Genomic DNA, 23,577 nt, shown 5'->3' with positions numbered 1-23,577 from the left:
AGAATGCTCTGTAAACTTAAATTTTCTCAAAAAGAGGACACTTTAGCTAATCCACTAAACTTGGTTTATGTCAATTCAATTCTTTCCTGAAGGAATTTTTACTATTTTAGTTTTTATCTCTTATAGTATGCCTAGATTTAGACTGTCTACACCCCAAACTCTTCAGCTTTCCTAATTTTACTTATTCTAGGACTGCTATTCATACTTTGGCTAATGTAATTTTCTCTTGTTATTGATAGGAATATAGAAAATTCCCAGTAATCATGCAAAAAATTTATGACTAAAGTATTTGATCTCTGTCATATGTCCTTAATTTCTGTATTTTGCTCTTTCTCCAAAGAAAAAGAGTTACACAAAGTGAAAAGGAAAGGAAAAGAGATCTAAAAGACCTCTTCAGGTAGGATTCAGCATGTCTTCACGGGAAGATGTAAAAACCTACAAGAAGCTGATGCTCAAAGTTTATTACAGTGTCATCTTCAGAATATAATCAAGTCTCATTCTCTAGCAAGACAACTGGTAGTCATGTGCTAATTTTGATCCATGTCAGGAAAATTTCGTAGAGTTAGTGATAGAAATTCAGTCTAAGTTCATATCAACTCAAAAATAGTAACTAATCACTCTGGACATGGGATTCATTCTGAAAGCTTCTGTGTTCCCACATTACCCTTCCATCTTAGATGAGGCTTCTATAAAATATGAAGCAGCCATGTCTGCTGTTTGAATATGCAAAGTGTGCACAATTTGAGATCTTTAAGATCTACGATGGATGCTTAGCCATGGGGTTGCAGATCAGAGAGCCATAATTCATCAAAACAGGCCAGGTGCAGTGGCTTGCACCTGTAATCCCAGCACTTTGGAAGGCCAAGGCGGGCAGACACCTGAGATCAGGAGTTTGAGACCAGCCTGGCCAACATGGTGAAACCCCGACTCTACTAAAAATACAAAACTTAGCTGGGTGTGGTGGTGTGTGCCTGTAATTCCAGCTACTCAGGAGGCTGAGGCAGGAGAATCGCTTGAACTCGGGAGGTGGAGGTTGCAGTGAGCCAACGTCACACCATTGCACTCCAGCCTGGGCAACAGAGCAAGACTCTGTCTCAAAAAAAAAAAAAAATTATTGAAACAAAAATGATAACAGCATTTGTGCTTCTCTACATCTTTTGATTTTTTAAGCATAGATACTTCAGTTATATGTTTATACTGGATTTTAAACAGAATAGCTTCTCATTATTCTAGGAGTCCCAATGTCTATTATTTCTCCTTTACAGTATTAGCAGCCCTTTACTTTGAAATCCCCAAGGGTAGAGGACTTGTGCAGGCCTTGCTACTTGGGTTCTTTTTAGCTTATCTTCTACTACTGGGTTTATTGCAGAGAATAGTGGTAAAAAGAGAATCTTATTTCTTACAAATGCTGCTCACACTTCTTAATATCATATTACTCAGCCACCCCTGAAGAACTGAATTTCAAATCCTAGTAGCTTGTCAGGGAAGGAATAAAAAATGTCATATTTACTCCACATTTCCCTACTGGAAACTTCACTGTTTTATTTTTCCAGATGACCAGGAATGCTCTCACCCTTTGAAATCAATAGATACTTTCCCCTTTGAGTCAGGGCTTTAGCACTCTGTGACCAAACTCTTCAACTAAGTCATAAAGTTCATGGCTCTGGGGTTAAAAGCCCAGTTCTGTCACTTATACGGTGTATGACCTTGGGTTAAAAAAAATGTTGAAAGGATAAAATGACAAAGTTTGTGAAGCACTAAGCACAGTGCTTGGCACATAGTAAGTGTTTTCCAAATGTTTACTATTGTTTTTACTGTTGCTACCAATATTGTTCTTAATAATTATAAACTTGCACAGATAACTTTTGATTAAATAATTTGAGCTATAGTAACACTTCATTCTGAAATACATACAGACAGATTACTGATATGGCTGAGGAGGCCTCACAATCATGGTGAAGGCAAAGGAGAAGCAAAGTCATAGCTTACATGGTGGCAGGCAAGAAAGCTTATGCAGGGGAGCTCCCATTTATAAAACCATCAGATCTTGTGAGACTTAACACTACCATGAGAACTGCATGGGAGAAACTTCCCCCATGATTCAATTATCTTCACCTGGCCCCCCCCTTGACATGTGGGGAATATTATAGTTCAAGGTGAGACATAGGTGGGGACACAGCCAAACCATATCAATTTCCTAGAGCCATTCATGATAAAGATGAATGATATATGTTTATTCTACGTGTGTATATCTAGTGTATCTAGTTCATATTTTTTTTTTTTTTTTTAGACGGAGTTTCGCTCTTGTTACCCAGGCTGGAGTGCAATGGCGCGATCTTGGCTCACCGCAACCTCCGCCTCCTGGGTTCAGGCAATTCTTCTGCCTCAGCCTCCCGAGTAGCCGGGATTACAGGCACGTGCCACCATGCCCAGCTAATGTTTTGTATTTTTAGTAGAGACAGGGTTTCACCATGTTGACCAGGATGGTCTTGATCTCTTAACCTCGTGATCTACCCGCCTCGGCCTCCCACAGTGCTGGGATTACAGGCTTGAGCCACCGCGCCCGGCCCTAGTTCATATTTAATCAGATAAAAGAATTTAAAATATAAATGTGGTTGTGTATTGCATCATTTTAAGGTTATTGCATAAAGAGCCAGAATTTCCCAGCTGGACATGGTGGTTCATGCCTATAATCCCAGCACATTGGGAGGCTGAGGCTAGTGTATTGCTTGAGTCCAGGAGTTCAAGACCAGCCTGGGCAACATGATGAAACCCCATCATTACAAAAAATATTTTTAAAAAGTACCTGGGCATGGTGGTGTGCTCCTGTAGTTTCAGCTACTTGGGAGTCTGCTGTTGGGAGGATCACCCGAGCCCAGGAGGTGTTGGTTACAGTGAGCCATGATAGCACAACTGCACTCCAGCCTGAGTAACCAGAGTGAGACCCTGTCTCAAAAATAAAAACAAAACTCCAGAATTTAAAATTTGACATCTTTTTTATATTCATATTTGGGCCCATTAAAAACAAGACAAAACAAAACAAGAGCTCAGAACCTTATGAAAAATTATAGGTGAGAGACTTCATGTGGTAAAATTATATAATATGACTGCATTGTTGGTTTTCTTTCTGACATTCTTAAAGCTAAGCAACTTGAAAAATAATCTGTTAGTATAATATTATAAAATTCCACATTGAAAGTAGAACCTTCATTTAATTTTTTAACTTATAAATTGAGAAATGGTAACGAACCAGAAAATTTAAGAATTGATTTTTAAGTGATTTCTGTAGTAGTCTGTTCTCACACTGCTAATAAAGGTGTACTTGAGACTGGGTAATTTATAAAAGAAAGAGGTTTAATGGACCCACAGCTCCACATGGCTAGGGAGCCATCACAATCATGGTGGAAGGCAAAGGAAAAGCAAAGGGATGGCTTACATGATGGCAGGCAAAAGAGTTTGTGCAGGAGAACTCCCATTTATTAAACCATCGGATCCTGGAAGACTTATTCACGACTATGAGAACAGTATGGGGAAATTGTCCCCATGATTCAATTATCTTCATCTGGCCCTGCCCTGGATATGTGGGATGAGATATGGGTGGGGATGCAGCCAAACCATATCAACTTCCTAGAGGCATTCATGATAAAGATGAATGATACATGTTTATTTGACATGTATATATCTGGTGTACATGTATAGAGAGAGAATTAATGTTTTATGTTTAGAACAATGCACCTTGGGATTTTTTGTTTTGTTTTTACAGTATTGTCATCATCAAAGCAAGTTCAATCATATTCAGCATTCTCCATTGAGGCACAGAAATGGATTTATGTGCTGACATTTTAACTAAAGGCAGTTCAAGTTTGTTTGTTTTGTTTTCTTAATCCAGCCTTACATAGAAAACTCAATTAACCAGAATATTTTATTCAGAGTACTTAAAGCCAAAACGTTTGCTTCATTTTACACATTATTTTTTCCAAGTTCTAGCTTTTGAAACTCACTTATGTAGATACTTAAAATCTACATTCTATACTTAATTTGTTCCATTTATAAAAGATAAAGAAAGTATGAAGTTTTGGCACATCTCTCACAATCAATTTTATTTTTATTTTTTATAGATTTAGGGCATACAACTGCAGTTTAGGTATGTGGATATATTGTGCAGTGAATCTGGGCTTTAGTGCAGCCATCAGCTGGATAGAGTACATTGTACCCACTAAGTAATTTCTCATCCCTCACCTGCCTCCAAACCTCCTAGCCTTCAGTGTCTCCAACATTAGACTCAATTTTTATCTCCTCTTTTCATCCTAATTGAGAAATGAGAGCAGCCCCATGTTGCCTCTCACATCATCTTGCCTCTAAGAGCCAAATTTGATAATTTCCATGGCTGGTTCCTGCCACTCTTTACAAGAGATAAAGTGATTTCAATGGTTTTGACTTCACCACTCCAGAGCTTCTCTCTCCATTGCCACCCCCAACTTCTCTACCTTCAGTCAATGCCCATACGTTTTATCTTCTCCCTGCTCTCAGAGCCTGCTTTCTTTAAAGAAGATCTGCAATTCGGTCACAAAGATCCCTTATAGGAATAGTAGCATTTTAATAGGTGTCAGAGCCTTCCTTTAAAAGAATGACACCCTGGGATGTGAACAAATTGAAACCTTCATACACTCTGGTAGGAATGTAAAATGGTGATTTCACCTTGGAGAGCAGTTGTGCAACATCTCAAAAAGTTAAACAGAGTTACCATATTACAGTAATCCCAATCCTAGATATACACCCAAGAAAACTGAAAACACATGTTCATACAAAAACTTGTACCCACCTTGATAGTAGCATTATTCATAATAGCTAAATGCTGTACTGTATTTACTATAATACAATTACAGTTAGTACAATTAACACCATAATTAACTACTGGAAGAAATCCAAATGTCTGTAAATTGGTATGGATAAATAAAATGTGTATTGCCATAAAAAAGAAAAGAATGACACTTTGATGGAGAAATAATTGCTTCAGCCAGTGGGTTGGAGCCCAGTCGTTTTCTCAGCTGGGCTTCATTTCTTCCCTGGCACATCTTTTTCTTTTCAGCCTCTTGCCTTTGCTCAGACTCCACCATACCTCCTCGTCCCTTCACCAAGAGCATACTCCTACCTGCGTGCCACCAAAACACACACAACCTATACACCCAATTTTAGACAACTCTTCCAAAAACCAGCTCAACTGTCTCCCACATTGTTAAACTCTTTCAGTGGAACTTAAACACTAAAATCTCTGGGCATTTGACAAGGCATTAGCTTCCCCAAGTTGAGTATAATCTCACTGATTTGCAGATGAATGTACATATACATTTTTCATTTTCCATAGATCACCTGTAAAACTCCCTGCATGTCTAGATGCCTAGCACATACGCATTGGGTATTAAGTCTAGACCTTGCTAAGGTAAACTGTTGTATTTTCCTCAAAATCAGAGGTTTTTGTTTTTCTTTAGTGAACCAGTAAATAATTTACCTATTTCTTGATTTGTATCTTATGTAACACTTTATGGAATAAGGTATTACTTCCTCTAATTTTACAGGGTTGCAGCTAGCACATTTGGGAATTAAGTGGAATTTTCTTTTTCAGCCTTCTTTTTTTTTTTGGCAGTCGTCCTCTCTTCTCTTATGTTTGCCTTCATGCATACCAAAAAGTAAAAGAAAACATACAACTGTTTATTCTCCAAATGCATTAAAATTGAGAGGAAAAAATAGAGAAAGTGTTTCCCCTGGTATAAAAACAGATTTCTTTTTCCCAGCATGTAAGGCAAACTACATTATACAGATGCCAAAACACCAATTAAAAACAGAATATCTGATTCATCCTACATTACATTTCTCCAATGACTGTAACTTTAAATTTGATCACCAATTTATTCTAGTAATCTGCAATAGAAACTGTATAAATTGTCTCAAAATAAAACTGAAGCAACTTAGAGATGTGCCTGCTTAAGGAAATACTGTTATATATAGCAAAGGTAATATTCTTCCCATGAAGAAATAAGAATGCAGTGTTACTCAGAACTAGTATTTCTGTTGAAAAGACTGCACAAACGAATTCTGCAGTATTTTTGAAACACCATATACTATTGCTGATAAATATAACAAATTAACTAGAGCATTGTTCTGAGTAATAGCTTGTGATTCTAACTCCCAAATTCACCTAGAGTGTGGTGCCTTGGAATAGTCAGTTACACCTCTAATCATGTCTTTCTCATCTCTAAAATGAAAATCATAATTGATTTTCCTACTCACATGCAGGGAGGGATTATTGGGCTAGAGAAGTCAAAAATAGCGAGTACAAAGTAAGCTACTAAATTAAATAATTGTGGTTTTTATATCTACATGAGAAATGATCTTTTAATTATGGATTTGATATATTAGAAAAATACGAAAAGAACATCAAGTTTATTTCTGTTGTGGGAAAATTACTATTTAGAACAAAACTAATTTTTTCAAAAGGAGTATATTTCTCCTTGAAGAGGTCCTTTATATCCTTTGTTATTTGTTTTCCTAGGTATTTTATTTTCTTTGTAGCAATTGTGAGTGGGAGCTTGTTCTTGATTTGGCTGTCTGTTATTCTGTTATTGTTGTGTAAGAATGCTTGTGATTTCTGCACATTGATCTTGTATCCTGAGAATTTGCTGAAGTTGCTTATCAGTCTCAGGAGATTTTGGGCTGAGACAGTGGGGACTTCTAAATATGCAATCATGTCGTCTGCAAATAGAGACAATTTGACTTCCTCCCTTCCTAATTGAATACCCTTTATTTCTTTTTCTTGCCTGATTGCTCTGGCTAGAACTTCCAATACTATATTGAATAGGAGTGGTGAGAGAGGGCATCCTTGTCTAGTGCCAGATTTCAAAGGGAATGCTTCCAGTTTTTGCCCATTCAGTATGATATTGGCTGTGGGTTTGTCATAAATAGCTTTATTATTTTGAGATAGGTTCCATCAGTACCTAGTTTATTGAGAGTTTTTAGCATAAAGCTCTGTTAAATGTTGTCAAAGGCCTTCTCTGCATCTATTGAGATAATTAGAATGGCGATCATTAAAAAATCTGGAGACAACAGATGCTGGAGAGGATGTGGTGAAATAGAAACACTTTTACGCTGTTGGTGGGAGTGTAAATTAGTTCAACCATTGTGGAAGACAGTGTAGTGATTCCTTAAGAATCTGGAAATAGAAATTCCATTTGACCCCACAATTCCATTACTGGGTATATACCCAAGGGATTATAAATCATTCTATTATAAAGACACATGCACATGTATGTTCACCGTGGCACTGTTTACAACAGCAAAGGCCTGAAACCAACCCAAATGCCCATCAATGATAGACTGGACAAAGAAAATATAGCACATATACACCATGGAATACTATGCAGCCATAAAAAACTATGAGTTCATGTCCTTTGTAGGGACATGGATGAATCTGGAAACCATCATTCTCAGCAAACTGACACAAGAACAGAAAATCTAACACTGCATGTTCTCAATCATAGGTAGGTATTGAACAATGAGAACACATGGACACAGGGAGGGGAGCATCACACACTGGGGTCTGCTGGTGGGGGGGTTAGTGGAGGCACAGCGGGGGTGGGGAGGCTGGGGAGGGATAATATGGGGATAAATGCCAGATATAGGTGATGGGGTGATGGAGGCAGCAAACCACATTGCCATGTATGTACCTATGCAACAATCCTGCATGATCTACACATGCACCTCAGAACCTAAAGTACAATAAAAAAAGGAGTATATTTAAAGTCTATTTAAAGAAAAATATTAGGCATGTGAGAGGATAGGTGGCATATGAATATGGCAGAATTGGTGAGGGTAGGTTACTCATGATTGTAGCTTGGGAAACGAACTAGAGACCAAGATTTTGGTTGGCATTTGTCAGAGGGATCCAGCCACTTGAAGACTTTGGGCAGATAGCTTTCAAGCTGTGTCTCAGCTTCCACAATTGTTCAACCCTACCTTATAAGGTTGCTGTGAGGGAGGCTGGGCATGGTGGCTCACACCTGTAATCCCAGCACTTTGGGAGGCTGAGGTGGGTGGATCACCTGAAGGTCAAGAGTTCAAGACCAGGTTGGCCAACATGATGAAATTCCATCACTGTAAAAAAAAAAAAAAATTACGTGGGCATGGTGGTGGGTACCTATAATCCCAGCTACTTGGGAGGCTGAGGCAGGAGAATGAGTTGAACCCAGGAGGCAGAGGTTGCAGTGAGCTGAGATCATGCCATTGCACTCCAGCCTGGACAACAAGAGTGAAACTTCATCTCAAAATAATAATAATAATAATAATAAAGTTGCTGTAAGGATTCAGGGAAGTGAGGTGAGTGAAGCACTTAGAATAGTGCCTGCCACCTAGTAGATGTTCACAAAGTATTGAGTATTATTGTTATATTTTCAATTGTATAATAATTTATCCTAACAGGTTATTTCTCAGATAGCTAGTGAAACCCTGACTGGAAAACAAAAGTCCCCAGTATCCTCTTGATAGTGTGCTTGGCATAATTCCCTACAAGTGTTATTTACACCACCAGGAGCATGACAAATGATTCTAATATGATCAAAGTGACCTCAAAATGCAATCTAAAAGCCTGGATTAGCTAAATTTAGAGGATTTCTGTTTGTTTTGGTAGGTCTGTCTCTCCTATAACAGCCATCCTCTCCCTGCTCCCTGAAGAACTGAGACTATTTATAAAGCAAACCCATAATATTTCTACCATTTTACAAATTACTTTTGTTAGATTTGAACTTTTGAAACTGGTTGGGATGATCACATAAAGCTCTTTGAAATGAACAGAATTATTTGTGGTCCTTTATTTTCACTCTTTTTCCTGGCTGACAAACAAGTTTATATGCACTTTCTTTAACAGGCCACTTGCATTCATTCCTAAAAAGTAGCTTTCTATATGTATGACCTTGCAAATCCTTTCAGTAAAATGAAATTCAAAGGTCACGTTACTGGTCTTCTTGAAGTACCAGTGAATTAAAAGCCAGCCATTTTGACTTCAGGTTATCTATTTATGATCTGCATTGAGGAAAGTCAACTGATATTCTGGGCCTATTTCTTGCCTGAAAATTGAAGTTAGACTAGATCAAGTTTTAATCCTGGGTTATATAAATGGGGTCAGGGTACTTAGAGAGGGATTTCTTTTTACTAGTCTTTAACTGAAATGGATAATTTCCTTCATTTGTAGGAAACAATACACACCAACATTTATGGTATTTTTGTCATCAATAGAAACAATATATATTTATTTATTACCTACTTACTATACAGTTAAGTTTAGTATAGCAACCTTGAAGTATTATTTGATATTATTATTTCAAAACTACATAGATATTAGACCTTTTTATTTAATGCACACATCACTAGGTTTACTTACATATATTGATAACTACATTTTGGAAAGGTAGGCATAGGATTCACCAGACTACAGGAGGAGCCTATGATTCAAAACCGTGTGGAAATTTGGTATATGGATGTTTCTCAGAGCCTTCTACATGACCCACTCTTGGGCCATGAAGGTCATCTAAAATTTATCTTTAATAGATTGAAAATGCAAATTATTTCCTCTTTATGGGAGAATGATATGTCAGAATAATATAACTTTTTTTTTAATGAAGTACTAAGAGTCTCTAACTAGTATTGCCCAAGTTAATTGTGAAAGCTTCTACAGCTAAAGATTTATCAACTAAAAGGAATGTAATTTGGATTTGCAGAGGACTCTAATATTTGGCTGTCATAAAATTGCTTGGCAATTGTGTGTCTACACCTGTAAAAAGCTGGAATTTTAGTTTTTAAGGAAGACCCTTTTTCAGTGCTACAAAACTCTTTTCTTGAGTTCATCAGAGTTCTTAGTTGTTTCTAATCACATGTACAGAATTACTATTGGGTATAATATACGGATCATTTGGGGATTTGTTATTTTTTATAATTGCTGGCTTGTTACCATTTGATTACTTTCTTTGTTTTCTTTTGCTCTTTTATTACTACTGAGTTCTTTATCCACTAGAAAAAAAAGATAAATAATTCGGTGGTGGATGGACCTTGATGTCCTTTCCCCATTCTAAAAACTTCTCTAGACCAGATGTGGTGGCTCACCCCTGCAATCCCAGCACTTCGGGAGGCCAAGGCTGGTGGATCACCTGAGGTCAGGAGTTAAGAAACCAGCCTGGCCAACGTGGTGATACCCCATCTCTACTAAAAATACAAAAGTTAGCCGGGCATCGTTGGTGGGCACCTGTAATCCCAGCTACTCGGGAGGCTGAGGCAGGAGAATTGCTTGAACCCAGGAGGCAGAGGTTGCAGTGAGCCGAGATCACGCCATCTCACTCAAGCCTGGGCAACAAGAGCGAAACTCTGTCTCAAAAAAAAGTTCTCTAAAAATTTTTGAGAACCAGTGAATTAATTACTTCTATTCCTTTCTTGTAATTCAGTCTGTTCCTTTTACTGTGTTCTGTTCTATTCTAGACTGTTTTGTTCTGTTCTAATCTAGTCTTAAGTAACAGAATATTAAATCAGAATTTTAAGCCAGGACTCTTAACATGATAAATGTAAGACTCCTTTAGCATGATAAATGTCAGAAGAAAAAAAAAAAAAGCTGATTTGTGAGACAAGAATTTCAAAGAAGATTCAAAAGCCAGTATATAAGATGCATAAAACCCTTACCCAATTCAAACAAATGAAAGGGTCAGGTTACTGAGCTTGAAAAAAAAGATTTATGAAAAGGATTCCTTTAAGAAATCTCTGCTATCGGGAAAAGTGTAGAATCTTTCCTTCTTCGCCTTAAATCTAGGAAAAAACCCAGACTATTGGAGAAATTGAAGCTAAGAGTATATTGGGAATGTAATTTAGTTCCTACCTGAGAGATCTAAAGAGTTAAATGGTGGCAGGTGAGCCAAAGGAGAGAGGGCAATGTAGGTTTCAGCTTTTTTTCCAGTCATTCATGGAAACAAATACCTCAAGAGTGTGTCATATGAACTAATTGCACCCACCCACATTTGGACGGGTGATGGGACCTCAGCAGACAAAAGCTGGAAATGTCTCAGCAAATCTCCAGCGGCTGTGGACATTGTAAAGAAGCTAGAGATTTGGCTGGGCACAATGGCTCATGCCTGTAATCTCAGCCCTTTGGGAGGCTGAGGTGAATAGATCACGAGGTCAGGAGTTCAAAATCAGCCTGGCAAAGAAGGTGAAACCCAATCTTTACTAAAAATACAAATATTAGCTATTAGCTAGGCGTGGTGGCAGGTGCCTGTAATCCCAGCTACTCAGGAGACTGAGGTGGAGAATCACTTGAATCTGGCAGGATGGGGCAGAGGTTGCAGTGAGCTGAGATCACGCCACTGCACTCCAGCCTGGGCGACAGAGTGAGACTCCATCTCAAAAAAAAAAAAAAAAAAAAAAAAAAAAAAAAAAAAAAAAAAAAAAAAAAAAAAAAAAAAAAAAAAGAAGAAGCCAGAGATTCATTGTCTTACTAAGCCAGTGAAAAGCCATGGTCCTTGGTGAGAAGTCTGTTCAGAGCCCATGATTGTGATCACAGAAAATAAAATAAAGGCAGCTGTAAACACCTGCCAGGTCTAGTGAGTGCAAAGCCATCCTGCAACACTGCTGCTCCTCTTAGCCTTCTTCTCTCCCTTGCTCAGGAGTCCAAAGCAGACAGTGGAGGGAGAGCAAACAAATGAGAGAAACATCAACCATATACACCCCATCCCGCTCCACACACACATGCACCATTTCTGGGTTCTATAACAAACCCAAGGTGGAAAAGGAGTCTTATCTTTGTTTGATAATATGTATTACATGGGACCAGACCTTCTATTGTCTGATTTGAGACTTAGGCAACTTAATGTGATCACAGGATGTTTTTAGCTCTCTAAGAATGATCAGGAAAGTAATGAGACTACCTGACATTTTGATCTTGTTTAAGAAGTCCCCATTCTCCACATTTTAAAGACAAAATTGCTTTGTAATAGCACCTTATAAATTCTGTATGTTCACTAATTACTTAACCTCAACAAAAATCTGCTGCAACTGAGTTGATACAGTCCTATAATATATGTTAAAGGAATTATAACAAAGTTAATTGGTACAAAGTTTAATTGTTAGAATATTTTTACTCAAATTTCAGACAAAAATCTGCTGCAACTGAGTTGATACAGTCCTATAATATATGTTATAGGAATTATAACAAAGTTATTTGGTACAAAGTTTAATCGTTGGGATATTTTTACTCAAATTTCAGACACAAAGAATATTCCATTGTATATGACTATTTCCTGAAATATCAAGATATTTCAAGTAATTGACTCAAAAATTAATTTCTGTTAATTTTGTTTAATTCGTTACTTATGTAATAAGACACTTTTTATCTATACATTTTGCTTTATATTTCTATTTTCCTAGATTCTTTACAACCTCCCAGAAATGTTGAAAGATTTCCCATGCTAATATTTTATTTTTTCTTCAAAGTTGATATGGAAACTGAGTGATTCCAAATTAGTTTGTCTTGACAGATTGCATCTTATCCTAAACATTACTATCCTTTCATACTCATTTTTTAAAATTCATGGCAACTAAGCAATATATGGTAAAAGACATCAATCATTAGAAGGTTTATTTAAAGGGATTTGTTCCAATTAAAAATATTCAGAAAAAAATTATGATTTTTTACATGAGATTTAATAGATGTTTAAACATGTTTCATCTATTTAATTTCTGTATTTCCAGATTAAACTGCAGCTTGAGAAAGTTATGTAACCACCAGAAGATAGCTTGTTATGCTCTGTAGATCCACAGGCTAAAGGAAAATGTTTGGTGTCTTTGAAAAAATGTGCCACGAAATCCATTGTAAAATCCAGCCTTCAACATTTTACAAAGTGCCTCAGTCTCCTAACCTTATTAGTTTTTTCCAAAGCCTTTATTTTGTTTTGTTTTTGTTTCCTTATATTTTTAGGTGAATCTGATCTTCTTACGAACTCAGAAGACTTAGTAAATGCTGAAGAAAAACATGCTGAGACACATTCATAGGCCTGAAACACCTTAAAGACTTCTGTTATTTTAAACATGAGAGGTAATTTTATTTTATAGACAAGAAACTTAGCTTCTAAAATAAATGATTTGCATAATACCATTAGAGATGAAGTTATCTTATTTAAATGCCTTCCTGGACTTTTTAAAAAATCTCTATCATCAATCCTTTGAGACAAAATTTTAACAGGTAAACTTTAAATATTTACCTTTTCAAAGAGTACTTAATTTGTTAGTCAACAAAAAATGTATTTACTGGGACTGAAATTTTTATCCTTAAAAAAAAAATGGCTGGGTGTGGTGGATCACACCTATAATCCTAGCACTTTGGGAGGCCAAAGTAGGCGGATCATGAGGTCAGGAGTTTGAGACCAGCCTGGCTAACATAATGAAACCCTGTCTCTACCAAAAATACAAAAACTTAGCTCGGCATGGTGGCAGGCACCTGTAATCCCAGCTACTTGGGAGGCTGACTCAGGAGAATCCCTTGAACCAGGGAGGTGGAGGTTGCAGTGAGCTGAGATCATGTCACTGCACTCCAGCCCAGGCGGCAGTGTGAGACTCTGTCTCAAATAATAATAATAATAAAGTTCATGGGGATATTTAATCCTCATTTCTTTTTCCACGTCATGTAGGAAATGTTTTAGACTGATTTCTTATTTTATTTCATGTAAAAATATGAATGTTTATACCCAGTAATTAAAACAGTGCAAGTATCTATCATGTTTGTTAAAATCTGTGCACATGTGCATCTGTGGTTCTCATTGTAAAAATTTAGCTTCTAGGGCTTGTTTTCAGCCTACCAAATTATTAACTCTGGGAGTGATGCCTTGAAAATTTGAATTTTTGATAAGCCAGTCTGTTGATATTTCTGTCCACTAAAATTGAGAACCCCTGTCATGAACTGCTAACAAATATGTAGGCAGTTAGGAGGAATGTGTATTTACAGTGAGGATGTCTTAATATCTACTAAAAAGAAAAAGATGTAAAGAACAAAACCCAAGAACAAAACACACTTGTTGGGGTGGTATGTTGGAGGCAAGAGAAAATGCTGAGGGTACATTTCAAACCCTAGAGATGTTATTAGTTCCACAGCTGTTACTTTAGATATGAAAGAGTTAAAATGTGATTCACTTTTAAAATAATTTCTTCCTCAATATTCTTGAGTTACAAAGACAGCTAGTTGTAAGACTGTCTTTTATTCATAAGAATAGTTTCATTAATAGCAACAAAGTGTCAGGGACTGTGGTGAACATGTTGCATATATTATCTCTCTTAATCTTGTCAACAATTCCAGAGTTAGTGAGTGTGATCCCTATTTTGTTTATAAAGCTCGGGGAGAAATCAAGTTCAAAGTGACTGTTCAGCAATGAAAACCCCTCTCTATGTTTAACAATTATATTGTTTTATGTACTACATCAGTTCCTCTCCCTACTGTCTATTCAAACTATAAATTTATTACCTCTAGAGCCCATGATCATTTCTTGTGTTCTCATGATACACAGCAAAGCCCCTGAAGTATATTTTAGGGAAAACTAATTTAGTGGAAGATTTATAGATGTTTTAAGTAACAGAGTTTCGTTGGCAAATGTATGTCTTTAGAAAACCAGGTAAAACAAAATTAAGCAAGATACTTTCCTACGGGTCATCTCCAAGCCAGTGTACGCCAGATATCATCAAAACAAAATTTTAGGATTAGCATTTTCCAGACATTTATGATAATGGATCTTGAATATTTATGAAAATTTTCAAAAAATTGTGTGTAGATAATAGATTACTAATACATTTGTAAAAATAACTGCTCATTGTATGAAAATACCCAAGGCAATTTATATGCATACATGTATGTGTGTGTGTGTGTGTGTGTGTGTGTATCTGTAAGTAAGAAACTGATATTTCATCAGTAAAAGGTTTTGATATGATTCACTTGGCAGTTAATGAAGTGTCTTTTTTCATTTTTCAATTAAAAAGACCCTAAAGCCAGAACAGTTTATGGCCCCCTCAAACTAAATATAATATTTAAACCCTAGCAGACGGTTTGGCAATTTTTTTTTCTGTCAGGGCCAATTAAATTATTCAGCTTTTTTCACAGTTTGAGAAAGCCCTGCCTTTGGTGCTCAGTCTTCCCGGAAATGTGGTCTTCAGTAGCACCTTATAAATTCTGTATGTTTACTAATTACATAACCTCAATAGAAGACTGCTGCAACTGAGTTGATACAGTCCTGCAGTATATGTTAAAGGAATTATCTCAATGTTAATTGGTGCAGAGTTTAATTGTTGGAATATCTTTATTCAAACTTCAGACAGAAATTCACATGCCTTCCAAAAACAAGTAGGTCCTTTAAATGAGGGAAGTGGGCAAGGTCTAAAAACAACAGGAGGAGTAACAATTGGCAATTGTGACTCATGCATGGTGCCTGGGAGACAACGGGCAGTGATCGTCTTGGAAACAGAGAGGACACAGCATATCCAGCCTGAAGGCTACATTTGGCCACTCTTGGGCTCTGGCAGATCTTCACTCAAAGAATGAGGGCCCAGTGTTGCCAGCTGTTCCTAGTGGTTAAGAGAGGTTCTTAATGTAAACTCTTCCAATTTTTCCTGTTGGCTCGAAGTTTTTTGAAATGCTTTGTGGACAAGGGAAAAATATGTCTGAGGGTCAGATTTGGCTTGCAGGCTTCCTGTTGCAAATTCAGCATACCTTCTTTGTGAGTGATAGCTAATTATTTTGCTGGCCACCATCAAAGAAAGTGTAGCTATTATGGTAGCCTGGCCACGTCTCTGAAAGCCATTGCCTGCTTTGTTCTCAATGTGTAGGTCCCACTGTGAGGCACTTTCCCAGAAAATATTGAGCTCTGATTAAGTCTGTGCCATATTGAAACTTTATAAATCAATGTGCAACACTACACTTAAAACAAAAAAAAAGCCCTTAAAATCTACTTTTCACATTGTTGTATAATTTCACCATCATTTCTAAGACATTTTAGTCCATGAAAGTGTTTTGTTTTGTTTAAATTTTTTAATGTTTTTGTTTATTAAAGAAAATAAAATAGAATGGTTGGATATATAATGCCAAGCTGCTTTATTATTTAAAATGGCATATCATTTATCACATTATCTTTCTGGCATTTTAAAAGCAAGTCACTGTCAGACCTGTTACTCACTGGGAGGAAAGTGTTCCCTATCACGACCAATACCTGCACCTGCTTTAACGTCGAGTGTACGATCTAACAAGAGATCAAAAATTGATGATTTGTGGGATGTATTTAGTCAGTAGAGTTGTCTTGACTTTCACACTGATTTAAAGTATCTTTTGGAATGTCTGTAGACACGGTTTATGTTCTTTAGTTCACTCTAGTCCCTGTGAGTCTAGTTGTCTTACACTCACACAGGCCAGGCTCACTTAACTCATTTACACTACCTGCCAGGCCTAAATGCCCATCTGATCTAGAGAACCAAAGTTTTTACTGGGATTGAACATACACATATATCCAAACACACATGCACACACCCAGAGCAGAAATAGGAAGAGAAATTCCAACTGATATAAAACCACTATCTATTATATATGCTGAGAAAGCCCTTATTTTTGACGAGGTATATAAACTACAGTGTGAATTGCCACACAGTAATTGATACCTGTATGTGAGTAAATGATGACCTTCTTTCTATGTTTTCTTTTCTTTTTATTTGTTTATTTTTGAATTCACAAATAAAAATGGTGTGCAACATGTTTTTTTGAAATTGTAGAATGGCTAAATCAAGCTGATTAACATATGCATTACTTCACATGCTCATCTCTTTTTGTGGGGAGAACTTTTAAAATCTACTCTTTTAGCAGCTGTTTTCAGGAATATGATACATTGTTTCTAAACTACTGTAACCACATTTTACAGTAGACTTCCTGAACTGATTCCTTCTATCTAAATGAAATTTTGTACTCTTTGACTAGCCTGCCCAACCACTAGCCACTCCTTCTTCTCTGATGTACATTTTCATTTGGATTTTATTTCAGGACGATGAAAACAGCATGAAAACATCATAAAGTCTCAACCTTCCACAAAGCTATAGCTCCTGTTTCAACACAGAATTGGATTGGGCCATTTTAATTGACCCCTATACAAGGAATTAAGAAGAACATAAATTCTGAGCTAGTAACTCTGGCCAAATAAATACATTCAAGTTCTTATCAGAGTTTTTGGCCAGTGCTTCTGCCATTTTTTTCCCTCCGCAATTTGGCCTTCTTCAATCAAGCCAGAGAAATTTTTGAGACAAAAGTCGGACAGTTTTTAATTTTTCTTGCTCTGGACCCAGTCATAATGATTGTGCAATGCATGTGCAGCAGATGAAATAATTTAAAATTTACTTCCTTGCACTGTCTTACAGAGTGCTATAACTATAATTTTTCAAGGTCTTAAATAAAAGGAAGCAAAAACAAAATTATGGAAAAAAAATCTTTTTGCAGTGATGGGGAATGGACTGTTTAGATTGTCCTTCTTATTTCAAATGCATAGGAGCAAAATGACAGGTGTGACTGCCGAGGAGTTGGTTGAAATGCCAGAGCAATTCTACAATCCAACAATGGAGCATCAGAACCCCAGCTAGGTGCCCTGAGGAACACTTCATGGTAAATTCTCATGCTAAGAAATAGCAGTGAAACCTTTCTCTGAACCCTGTGGGCCAGCCTGTGTCCATCCCCGTGGTTTCAAAGCACGAATGCATAATCTCCATAGGCGTGGTTACAAGCAAGTCACATGCTATCTGCAGTTCATGATAGGACCATCAGCCATTGGTGGAGACAGACACTAGAATGGAAAATGAAATTTGCCTGTGGGGTGTTTATCCCATCAGGATGTAACAAAACATATTACCAGCCAAGAAATAAGAGACAAGAATGTGTATGTGTGTTCAAAAATGTCTATGAAAATGAAAGCCCACACTTTTCTGTACAGATAACATTATTTGACGTGACTTTTATATTTTACTACCCAGAAACAAACTGCAGCCCTCAGAGGCCCTGCTTCCTTGTCGTGTTTTGCCTGAGCATGTGCAAAGTCTTTCCTTTGCTCAAAGCTGAAAAACTACCTTTATGTATTATTAGCTGACAACAAATCTCAAGCACAATTAGATGTGGTAACTTTTCACTGTACAAGCATTGCAATGATTGTGAGCTTCAGTGAATTTGTCTTTGTGAAAGGTAGAAATTGGATGGAAAGAATCAAGAGTAGCCATCAATTAAATCGTGCAAAGGAGGATCCATCCATCCTAACAAGTTTTCTGCTGCACCTGCTTCATTCCTGGGTTCCACAATGCTAAGCAATATTTTAGAAAAGGATACATTCAGAAGCTTTTAAGCCTAAGTGGTGAGATTTTATAACTCATAACTTAGATCTCTCTCAATGTGTAAGCCATATTCTATATGCATATTTAGTATGCATCATTCATTGTAATTTAAGATATATTTGGGTATAGGCTGTATAAAATGCTTTTAATTGTTCTGTGAATAGATCCTTAGCTTTAGTTTCACCAAAATCTCGTGCAAAACACAGCTAAATAATTGAATTGTATCATAGACATTACAATGTAATTGATATTTTAAACGTAAGCAGTAAGATTGATCTATAATAACGTGCTGGGGGAAAACATTTATAGATATGTACATCATGGTGACTTATTATCCTTTCAAATGGACTTTTTATTTCTATTTATGGAAAGACTGTAACTACTGCTTTGAAAGTCTTTTTAAAACAAGGCATTTACCAGCTAGAAAATATTGTGCATTTAATAGAATCTATCTGGAGGGTCTAATTACTATTGTTCCTATTTGAGCCAGCTGTCTTTCAGTAAAGCTATAGAATCTCTTGAAGAAGGAGTAAATATAAATGCTACTTCTCAAATGTCATAGGAAGCATATCCACTTTGTTTCTATTAATATTTTAGTATCTATAAGACCTTATTACTAAAATAATAGAATATAAAGAATTCATCAATTTATGTACTTGGGATTTAACCTAATTTTCCAGGTTTTGCTACTTATAAAGCACTGTGACCAAATTTCCAGAAAGAGTGCAGAACAAAAACAGCTTCACTCCTTCAGAAGAATTGTCACACTGCTGCTGTACTTACTTTCCTAATCTCTATCTGCTACACTCCCTCCTCTTTCTTTTTCTTTTAAGCTTTCATATTTCTTCCTTCCCTTGTTATCCTCTCTGTAAGACAGCTACTACTAAGCACTAATTAATAGAAAGTCAGAGTGGAGGTCATCTGTGCCTGTCCCTTCTGCAAACATTAATATTGAGCCCATCTGAAGAGAGGGATTGATGAGTTAGGCTGCTGCACCTTGAATGTCCTGCTTTGCATTTTTAACCTCAACTCCCCAACATATGTATTCTGCAAGTTTATATGCCTTTTCATTTAACCAAAACCTCTTTTATTTAATTTTTAACATGACAACCTACAATTCTTGTGTTTTTATTATGGTGTATTTCTCTGTTTTTCTTATTACATGTGATTGCTAAATAAATCATATTTGAGGGAAAACCTTGTGAAACATTTGGTGTTTTATGTAATTTAATTTAGTGGGGCATTGAAAAGTTGGAGAAATTGGGTAAAACCTAAAGGAGACCAACTTAAAAATTGATATGAGTTTTGTGAGAAAGTGCTTTTTGCTCTATTGAAGAAATACTTATTGATTTACTTATTATTATACCTGCTATTCTTAAGCTCCTGGCTGGAAGCATGGTGCATATATGAATATGGAAACCCTTCCTCTAGAAATTTCAAGTCTCATAAAGGAGAAAATCTACACAGACTATAATTTATACATAATAACTAGGACATCACATAAAAAAGTAACCAGTTGCAAATAAAATGCACCAATGGATATTTGAGGAGGTAAAAAACTGCTTCTGTCTTCAGAGCTTTATAGACTAAGTGGTGCATCAGTTGGCATTTAATAAATAAAACAAAAGCTTACAAACATTGCCTATTTTCCATGTGCGGCCTCCATGTAAATGCTTAACAATATTATCTCAAATCCTGACAATAAGGTATTGTTATGAACAAAGGAAACCAAGTCTCACAGAATAAGCTTTGTCCAAGGCCATGCAGGTCTCCGCTGGCAGACTCCACACTGGATTTAGTTCCAGGTTTCTCCAGCACCTTGTTTTCTTTCTACAACATCCACGTGGGGCTGGGCAGAAGCACATCAGAAGAAAAAGCTCTGTGAAGAAGAGCAATGAGAATAAGGCAACACCAGAGAATAATAAAGAAGCAGAGTGTTGAGTCAAGATGAAGAACTAGTGAGTCTCAATTAATTGAATTAAGAGTAATCGGCATGGTATGTGTTAGCCCTTAAGCTGTGTCTCTATGAAGCCAATGAGTTCTGGAAGAAGGTGGAAAAACTTAACTGGTTATCAAACACATGAAACTTAGTGGAATTTTTTACTTTGAGTATGAGTACATGATAAATTTCCATCTAATATCAAAAAGGTTTCAAATGCTATATTTCAAATATAAAAGTTCATTTTTACATTTAGAAATATAATTTAGATATAAAACGTGTATTTCCTTTGGAAGCTATAATATATTAGCCTTCTGTTCTCTGTTTAATTGCTTTTCTAAATATGGCAAAGCTTATCTGCCATTTAGGACAAGTCCTAGACAATAAAGACAATGTATATTTTAAAGTCAAAAGAACAAACACCTAATAATATCCTGCATTATTACATTCTTAATTCTTTGAAGGTACTGTCAATATTTAAGATACGGTTTCTATATATGGGCCAACATTGTGTTTAAAGCTCTAGTTGAGTCTTTTTATTCCTTAATAATATTAATTAATTTCTAGATAATTTGCTTAACATGTATGAAGGTTGGAGAGCTTCCTTTGCATCTCCAGTTGATATATTTTTATCTCTAACAATTAAAGAGTATAGTTACATAGTTTTAATTTATTGTAGTCATACTAGTGCATGATATTATCTTACATTATCTCTTTTACTTTCCACGACTACTCTGTAAGGCATTATCATTCCTTATTATAGGTAAGGAAGTGTGGCAGAGGAAGATAAAATAATTGGTGTAAGGTCAGGCAACTAGTAAGTGGAGGAACCCAGATTTGAAGTCTGAGGGAGTCTGACTCAAAACCACTAGGCTAGGTTGCCTCTGGCCACTGGAGTGGTCCGGCACGCATCACGTCCTGCGCTGCACAAGAGTTCAAGGACCTAAGAGGGAACGGCGGGGGATAAAGAAGGACACAGACGCAGACATAGAAACAGAAAGCTGGATGGGCCAGGTGGTCCAGGAGGTGAGGATGTCAGTCTCTCTGACCTCAACCTAAGTGTACTATATTTTATATGTTCACAAAACACATAGTGGAGGGAGGGTGCAGTTACTTAGAACAGCCCGTGGTTATTATTCTCATACTTCAGTTAATATACTTCAGCTAAAAACTATCTTGCAGCAAGGTCAGTGAAAGCTGGTTATCTCTCTAGGCCTATCTGTTCTCGCCGAGAAACACATACTTCTACTGTGGTTTCACTTCCCTGAAGTTCAACGAAAGTTCACAGCAGCCTTGCTGCTGATTCCCCCGGAGCGAGTATGCTACCCCGGCTCCCTACAGAGTAGGATCTGTCATTTTTTTTCTATTTGTGATATTCATTGCCATCCCTTTTTACTCTTTGTTCCATTTTGCAGGCTCTTGTCCCTAAAAACTACCACATTGAGAGGGAAGAATATTCAGTGTCCCATAGCAGGACTGTGTGTGCTTTGGTGACCAATTTAACCATATATTACTGTAGACAAGGTGTCCGATTTTTGTGAATGGGAGGAACCATTTTCCATGCTTAATATATGACTTTAAAATGTGCTTTTCAAGTAACCACTGGTGCTCACTCTCGACCCTTGCTACTCCAAATGTGGTCCACACCTGTGAACTTCTTAAAAATTATCTCAGGTTTCATATTAAACTGGAATTGGCATTTTGCAAAGAAAACTTGGTGATTTCTATACAAATCACTGTTCTAGACAGTAATTACATAATATGGAGAAAATTCTAAGTACCTACTAAGCACTTTAATACAAGGTTTTCTTCACGGTAGAGGTTCTTAATAAGTGCCTTTTGACTCCTGTACCCTTTCTCAGATCTATCAGAAAACATCATGGGACAAAAGCCAAAGGTTCAGGCTCTTTTGTCTTTTAATGAGGCGTATATATCTGTATTGATGAAATGTAGTTCCTTACATGAATAATTAGAGGAGGACTTGGAAGAAAGACATTAGGCTTGGAAAAAAGACATTAAATGTGTGAGCACGACCATTTGGCTTTTAGAGCAAAAAAAAAATCTTTGAAAGCAAAATCCTTTATAAGAGGCATTAACATAGTTGGTTGATCCTGTTTTCATCGGCCTATAAAATATTGTAATTGAATCATGTCGTGTACAAAAGCCAACTTTACCTTACACAAGTGATAAATACATAACTGTTAACCTAAAAACATAGTTTGATGTGTTTCATTCTTATCTGCCAGCATTTTTTAAACCTTAAAGTACAGAAAAATTTATGGAGAATATACTTGAAATGTATTGGGCAGGATAAGGGAGAGGACATTAAACATTAGAGCTAATTGTCAAGCCTAGGGTGGAAGGAAAAGAGTTTGTGTTCACTTGGAAGTAGCAAGCCATCTGAGTTCAGAAACAAAATATACAAGGAAAAAAAAGAGAAAACAGGGAGCGGAGATTGGTTTATAGAAGAAAAGGGAGCTGAGTGTATTTTCACAGCGACATAAGCCCAGAGAATGTGGAGGATGGGTAGCTGGGAGGCCTCATTCCGTCTGAGACTGTGGGGTGATGCAGAGAGTGAGAAAAAGATTCGTGTTAGGCAATAGGAATGAGGGAGAACTGAAAGGACAGAAAGACGGGCAGTGTGTGAGATAGCATTTGTTCTTTGGTTTACCAAAGAAGCATTGGCTTTGGGCAACTGAATTTGGTTGGGCAAACTTTTCTGCATATGATACAACTTTCTGTTTTTTTGAGTCCTGTATTCACATCCCATCATAAGCCAACCAGCAGCGTAATCGCTTCTTGTGTGGTGTCTATTTTTCTGTTTAGGATTGGCACGTTGAAAAGGCTGAAGTGAAGCATGCATGGGATTCTCAGGAGCCTCCCCTGACCTGAAGGACTTTTAAATTACTCTAACTGAATATAAAACTCACAACATTCAGCTTTCCTCTAGGCAAAGCCAGGCTCAGAAAGCCCTACTAATGTGGCAATGTCACACCTTCAGGTGTTTCGTGCTTTTAGAGCACAGAGTTAGACATGCACCAACCTATTCAGAAGTCAGATGCTCCAAAGGTAATGGGAACTAAGCCTGTGAGGAGGTACAAAACTGAGGGGCTGTGGTATTAATCCATGAACTGTAATTTTCAATTTTAATATAACAGAGAGACCAAAGACATGTTTAATAAATTTCTGGAAGGTAAATAGTAATAGCCAGTAAATAATAT

The 23,577-nt window shown here is 36.8% G+C and overlaps 1 protein-coding gene across 7 annotated transcripts in view; it reads left to right on the top strand.

Moving 5' to 3' along the window:
• The window catches only part of PDE1A (phosphodiesterase 1A), a 398,027-nt gene extending 377,965 nt beyond the window's left edge, over positions 1-20,062 (top strand). For 5 of the 7 annotated variants that reach the window (XM_037740053.1, XM_017532761.2, XM_017532760.2 and 2 more), the window contains 2 exons: positions 13,004-13,121; positions 17,100-20,062. In XM_037740053.1, the coding sequence (XP_037595981.1) occupies positions 13,004-13,077 (74 nt within the window). In that variant the 3' untranslated portion in view covers positions 13,078-13,121; positions 17,100-20,062. Of the gene's footprint in view, positions 1-13,003; positions 13,122-17,089 lie in introns of all 7 variants that reach the window. The other 2 variants (XM_017532763.2, XM_017532762.2) reach the window with 2 other exon arrangements.
• Positions 20,063-23,577: the final 3,515 nt, after the last annotated feature.

The sequence above is a fragment of the Cebus imitator genome, unplaced genomic scaffold (genome assembly GCF_001604975.1).
Source record: "Cebus imitator isolate Cc_AM_T3 unplaced genomic scaffold, Cebus_imitator-1.0 Scaffold78, whole genome shotgun sequence".
NCBI lineage: Eukaryota > Metazoa > Chordata > Mammalia > Primates > Cebidae > Cebus > Cebus imitator.
Note: the sequence above shows the minus strand (reverse complement) of the source record. Positions and strands in the feature narration are given on the sequence as shown.